Source organism: Nesoenas mayeri, assembly GCF_963082525.1.
Source record: "Nesoenas mayeri genome assembly, chromosome: 18".
Classification (NCBI taxonomy): Eukaryota; Metazoa; Chordata; class Aves; order Columbiformes; family Columbidae; genus Nesoenas; species Nesoenas mayeri.
Genome location: NC_137566.1, coordinates 9,536,315 through 9,542,437, shown reverse-complemented (window position 1 = coordinate 9,542,437; position 6,123 = coordinate 9,536,315). Strand labels below are relative to the sequence as shown.

Sequence of the window (6,123 nt, the reverse complement as noted above, 5' to 3'; positions counted from 1 at the left end):
GCTGCAACTCTGGCTCCTCATGAGCAGCACAACCTCAAAGCCCATGTCCTCAGCTATGGCAGGGGTGTCAGTGGGAAAGAAGCTACTGAGCCAGGACTGGAGCTGATGGGAGCTCTGCTTGTGTCTTCTCCAGGTTGAAAGGAATAGAAAAGGCCATGGTGCCACTGTAGCTGCAGCAATAGGTGTCCTGCCAAAAGCAGGCAGGCAGCAAGAGATTGTGTCTAAAACCAAACAGCTCGTCCCAGAGCAGCCTGTAGCAACCATACAGTGACATGTCTTTGGTTTTTGCAGCACAACCTGCCTTTTGCACACTGGGAAGATAAAGCAGGTTGCTGGGGAAGGGGGAGGCATTGCACCCAAGCTCCCCTGTGCCCAAACTAGCTCTGAGTAACCCCAAGAGGCACCATCCCCTGTCACTCTGTGGCGCTGGGGACCACTTCCCTACAGCAAAGGGCTCCTGAGCCAGGGGCAAACAGCTTGTGTGGGGTTAGCATCCCACCAAAGCCCCTTCCCTGCTGTCTGGCAGTGATGGAGGACGTGCTGGGGGCTGGATTTGCATGGGGCAGAGGGGCTGGGGGGGTTCAGGCATCCTCGGTAGCTCGAGGGCTCCTAATGTTACCAAGGGGTGAGGACGGAGCCAAGCGACCGTCTGCTGGGACCACATCTCCCGGTGCCTGCGTTCCTCATACCAGGGCTCCTGCATACTTTCTCCAAGACCACAGCAGAGCTGCAAAGCACTTCCTTTTACCAGGATATTTATTACTAAATATATGAATCTGGGAGCCTGTGGAGCGTGAAATTAGGAACAAATGTATAAAGGAGGTCTAGACAGGAATTGTTCTGCTTATGGGCCACCACACGCTCTGCTTTCCTCCCCCTTTGCAGAGTTTAATGCTTCCAGGTACGCAGCTTTAATCAGACAAGTATGTTATGGGAGGAAAAAGAGCGAAATACAAGTGGTCTTGCCCTGGGTGGAGCGGTGGCTGCGATGCTGTGTCTGGCTGACCGTGACTGGACAGAAGCCACAAAAACTGGCTTTGTGCTACCTTGGCTTGTCCCCTGGGTAGGTGGCTGTTTAATTAACTGGTGAGGAAGCTGAGGAGCCATCCCTGGCAGAGCCCTACCTGCCACCTTTCATCTTGGGATGCTGATCCTCTCTGATGGGTGCAGCACCCGTCTCTGAGAGGCTGCAGGGCTGAGCATCCCTCTTTAAACTGGAACCGTAGTTTCTAAACCACTAATGCATTTTTTTGCAAACCCTTACTCTGACTGTGTTCCTTCCCCCCGAGCCTCCTCAGAGTATTTTGCCCAAGCACTGAGGGCAGGATTTGGCTCAGTGCTTGCCCATGGCCGCACGGTGCTAGAAGGCATTCAGACATCGTTATAAATTACCTTCCCTCCTACAGCGCTCAGCAGCAACATAAAATGCGATACTGCTTTATCCATTCAGCACTTACTCAACTTTAGCAGGACATTAAGCGCCTGAAAATATGACACCGATTTATTTTCTTTGGAAGGAGGTTAAATCCCTGACAGATACATTTGCTTTTCCTCGGGTGCTGAAGTAATTTGGGGCTGGGGTGGCTGGTTTTTTCGTTTTAACCTGATAGCGTGAGCTGGACGCCAGCTTTGTTAAAGTGCTCATAGAGTAGGTGGCCAGAGTATGATTTCTCTCTTAATTTATGTCACTTCTCATGTTCCCACCCTGATGCTCGCAGCACTAAAGGGCTGCTGGAGCTTTAGCTGCGGAGCAGTGCCGGTGTCGAGGCTGCTGTCTGCACAGCTGCAGGTGTGTGCAGGCAGGTCCGCATCTCCCCAGCATCATAGGATCATAAAATAATAGTCTGGGTTGGAAGGGACCCTGTGGCAAAGAGCTTGCGCTCATTCTGCTGCGGCTTGGCCGTGGTGAAGGCGAGGAGCTCAGCACTCGCTATGCCGGGCAGACACATCCCGGAGCCCAGCTTGCTGCTTGGGGAGGGAGGGCGCCTGTCCCTGCAGTCATTAAAGGCTCACTTAGCAGCTCCAGTTATTCCAAGTTAAAATAACACATTGTTTTCATGGAGAAAATGGATTACAGGCTCAGAGAAAAAATGTGTACAGCTCAGAAATCCTTACTGCAAAGCTCCTTCCCCCATCACCACAGCTCTAGGCCACCAGGTAGGAGCTGGGGGGGGTGCGCTGGGTGCCACGGACACTGGGCAGAAGGTTTTATTTCCCTTGGGTTCCCCCTCCCGCATGCAGATCAGCCCAGGGTGACCCCAGAGCTGCTGCTCACTAAATGTCGCAGCACCAGCTGATCCCCCACTGCACCCTGTCACCCCGTGTGCTCACTTTTACAGGCTGTTAATGGAGAAGAGGGCGGATGACAGCCGGGACCGTGGTCATCACAGGTGGAATATTAGCAACTGTTATTTTGCTTTGTATCATCGCTGTCCTCTGCTACTGTAGACTCCAGGTAAGGCTGGGGGGCGGGATGTGACCCCAAAGGGTGCTGCTGTGGTGACAGGAGCCCATGGGCAGCCTGCTGTCCCCTCCTTGCTGATCCCATGTGCTGACACACATGGGGCAGCCCCTCGGTGACAGGGGAGACGGTTTGGGATGTTGTCTGAGCCCCAGCCCTGCGCGGCCATCCCGTTTCAGTACTACTGCTGCAAGAAGGATGAATCCGAGGAAGATGAGGAGGAGCCCGACTTCGCCGTGCACTCCCACATCCCGCCGCTCCACTGCAACCGCAACGTAGTGCTGACCAACGGGCCGTCACTCTACGCGTCCTCGTCACCGTTCGGCAAGAAGCCGGCGCCGAACCGACCCAGCTGCCCCAGCTGCACGCCCTTCGAGCCCCCCACCTTCTTCCTGCAGGAGCCCCCCGAGGAGCTGCACAACGGGGGGGACCGGGTGAGCTACAAGACGGTGAGCCAGGAGGATCTGGATCTGCCGGTGAGCGTGGCCAACCTGCAAGCCCTCAACCCCAACCGCCTCTCGGCCATGCGAGAAGCCTTCTCCCGCAGCCGCAGCATCAGCACCGATGTGTGAGGTGCTGGCTGCTCGCCCAGCCCCGGAGCATCACATCGCACCTCGCCGCTGCTGCCGGGGCTTGGAACGTCAGGGAGAACTTTTGGAAATCCATAGGAGCGTTTTGAAAAAGGAAAAGAAGAAAATAATTGAATGTATTCCTATGTTCTGTGGGCAGGATTGTGCTAAATGGTGATATAAAGGGGTAACAAAAAAAATAACCAAAAGAGGAGTGAGGGGGAGGATGGTTGCAGCTGGGATGCAAGGTTTTCTAGGGTTGTGTTGCATTTTTTTTTCTCTTTTATAAACAGGATTTTGATATTGTGCGTCCTTTTATACAGAGTAAACATCCCCTCCTCCTCAACGTTCAGCTGGAGCGCTGATGACAAGCAAGTAATGGGGCATGGGGTTGGGTGCAAAGTGGCTCACACAGCACATCAGTGGGTACCTGGTGGCCTGGTGTGGGGACACGCTGCAGCCGATGGCTCCTGGGTCCCGTAGCAAAGCAGGGCTGTGGTTGCCCACCCCTCTGCCACCCCTCCTGCACTGCTCTGTGTGTGTGTGATGTGCACAGTCCTGCCCTATCCCCATTCCTCAAGCTGATTATTTATTCCTGGGTGACAGGCATGATCCCTGCAGGGTTAGGATGGCCGGTGGGTGCAGAGCCTGTCCCTGGCGCAGCCCTTCAATGGAGCTGGGCTGGGCGGGCTGCAAACCCATTGCATTACCTGGCTGTGGAAATTTGGATGGAGGAATACACCTGTACCCACCCCCTCCGAATAATCAGCATCCCTGCTCCAAATAATGCCATATGTGACTTCTGAGCGAGAGCTGGGCAAGCAAGAATGTGACTGTGGATGTCCCCACTCCCCCTGCATGCACATTTTTACATGCATTTGTGGGTTTTGTTTGTTTTTAAAAAAGACATGACACTTTCTCCCCACCCAGGAATGGATCAAAACACTTTAGATTTAGGCAAAGCCACATCTTTTGCATTTTTCATCGAGCCATTTCCCACAGCCGGGCAGCCTGGACCCAGCCAGGGCAAAGCAACAGGTACAGACCCTCTGCACTAAACCAGCTGCAAAGGAGCCATTCGGTTAATTCAGTGCTTTGGGAGAAGGAATCACTCATCACAGCAGCGCTGATGTGGGCACTTTCATGCTCTGGTTTCTCCTGCTTGTCTCGATTCTTCCCCTCCAGTCTCGCAATCCTCACCATTTGTCTGACCAAACAACCCTCTTTCTCCTGGATTGGGCATTATTCAGGTTAAAAGCATCGTGCTGGACTTGGGGATGGCTGGTGGAGGATGGACTGGCTGCAAGGGACTCAGGTGTCCTCGGTGCCATGCTCGGGCTCAGCTTTCTTTTTTAAAGATGACATGGGAAGCCACTGTATGCAGCCCAACTGGATATTTTACTTTTAACCGCGATGGCTTTTAATTCCAGAGGAAATCTTTTGAAGTACAAGTCAGTCTTTGCAAGTCTTTGACTTTTTTGGGGCGGGGGGGAGGGGGGCAGGTTCTGTTTGGGGTGGGGAGGGGGTGGCTGGGTTTGGTTTTGTACATGTTTAATATTCTGAGCTTGGTCCCTGCAGTGCCACATCTTGGGAGCACAATGTTTCTGCTCCGGGGGTGGGAAACAACCACTGTGGCCACGCTCCTGTGTACAGTTCTCACTGACGTTTGTTTCCATGCATTGAGCCCTCCTCTCTGCATTTCTCGTGGCCGTACTTCTCTTGCCAGCCTTCTTTAAGTCTTCTTTATTTTTTCCCTTTCTTTCCTTCCCATGTAGCTTGGAAACTGGGCAGAGGGTTGGCTTTTGCCACCCTTTACCTGGTGATCTGTTGTACAGGACTTTGGGGGAATCACAGAGCGGGGGGAAAGAATTAAAAAAAAATGTTTAAAAAAGAAATAAACTACTTTGCCATGGTTTTTTTTGAGGTTGACCTTTTTGTCCCTGCGTCTTCAACCAGAGGGTCCTGTTTGCAAAGCTTTCACCCAGGTGCGGGAAGTTCGTGCTGCTGTGGGAAGCAGGGGAGCAGTAATTGGGGTGCAAACATGAGCACAGGGGATGCAAAGAGCCTTTGGCCCGGCCTCAGTGAGTCATGATGCATGCAGAAACATGGGGCAATAACCCCCTTGGGAGCATGGAAAGGTCCTTTTCTTGCTGGCACCATATTGAGCCTCTTTACTTGCAAGCTCCTGAGAAACCTGAGGGCTCCGAACCCAGAGCAACCAACCTAAAATCCCCGGCTCCATGGGACTTTTCCTTGTATCACTGCCTGAGCAGCCACCATTCCCCATCTCAGAGCTGCTCTGCTCCTCCCGGGGACCAGCAAGTTCATACTTCGACTCCAGTGTTCCCAGCACACGGGGCAAACACCCGATACAAACTGGACAGTAAAACAAGATACCACCATAAATATGACAACTTTATTAAAATATACATAGAGTACAAATTAATGATTATGTGGATAAAGTTCACTGTCTGTAAACAAATATATTAAAAAAGAGCACATCTTTTTTTGTGATATAAAGTGCAGTTATGTTTCCATATTATATACAATATGTCTGCATTATGGGGGGGGGGTGTAAGGACTATGGAACTAACATTTGATTATAAGATAAAATTCTCTGAAAAAGTATACACCTACATATTACAAAAAAAAAGGGCTTGGGCTCAAGTTCATTTAGCAAACGAGAAACAGCTTCCCACCATGTTAAATGCAGCTAATGAGAGAGCACAGGGATAAATTAGGAAAGAGGCACCAACCCCCTTTGCGAAGGGAAATTTGCACTTCACAGAATTCACATCTTCCCATCGTCAACCCCAAACTTGCATAGAGGAGAGAATCTAAAGGACAAAGACCTTGTGAAACACATGCGTGTACCTGCAGTTCGGGGAGGAATCAAATATACACGACTTTATGTACAGCTCTGATAACGGGGGCTCCCAATGTACAGCTTGGCACCCGAGCCGTGGGGCAAGGAGGGTAGTTCTGCATTGGTGGGGGTAAAAAGAATCACAGAAAACCCAAAAGTATCCTTAACACCGGTCTGTGGGATGTGTAGCGCTTACTAAATGGAGTACGGAGCCCTGGCGAAGGGCA

General features: G+C 51.7%; 1 protein-coding gene across 1 annotated transcript; it reads left to right on the top strand.

The window, feature by feature from the left end:
• Nucleotides 1-2,362: 2,362 nt before the first annotated feature.
• On the top strand, nt 2,363-3,033 carry FAM163B (family with sequence similarity 163 member B; the record flags this gene model as incomplete). Its single annotated transcript, XM_080355806.1, has 2 exons — nt 2,363-2,455; nt 2,641-3,033. The coding sequence occupies 2 exons, from the start codon at nt 2,363-2,365 to the stop codon at nt 3,031-3,033; spliced, it is 486 nt and encodes a 161-aa protein (XP_080211932.1).
• Nucleotides 3,034-6,123: the final 3,090 nt, after the last annotated feature.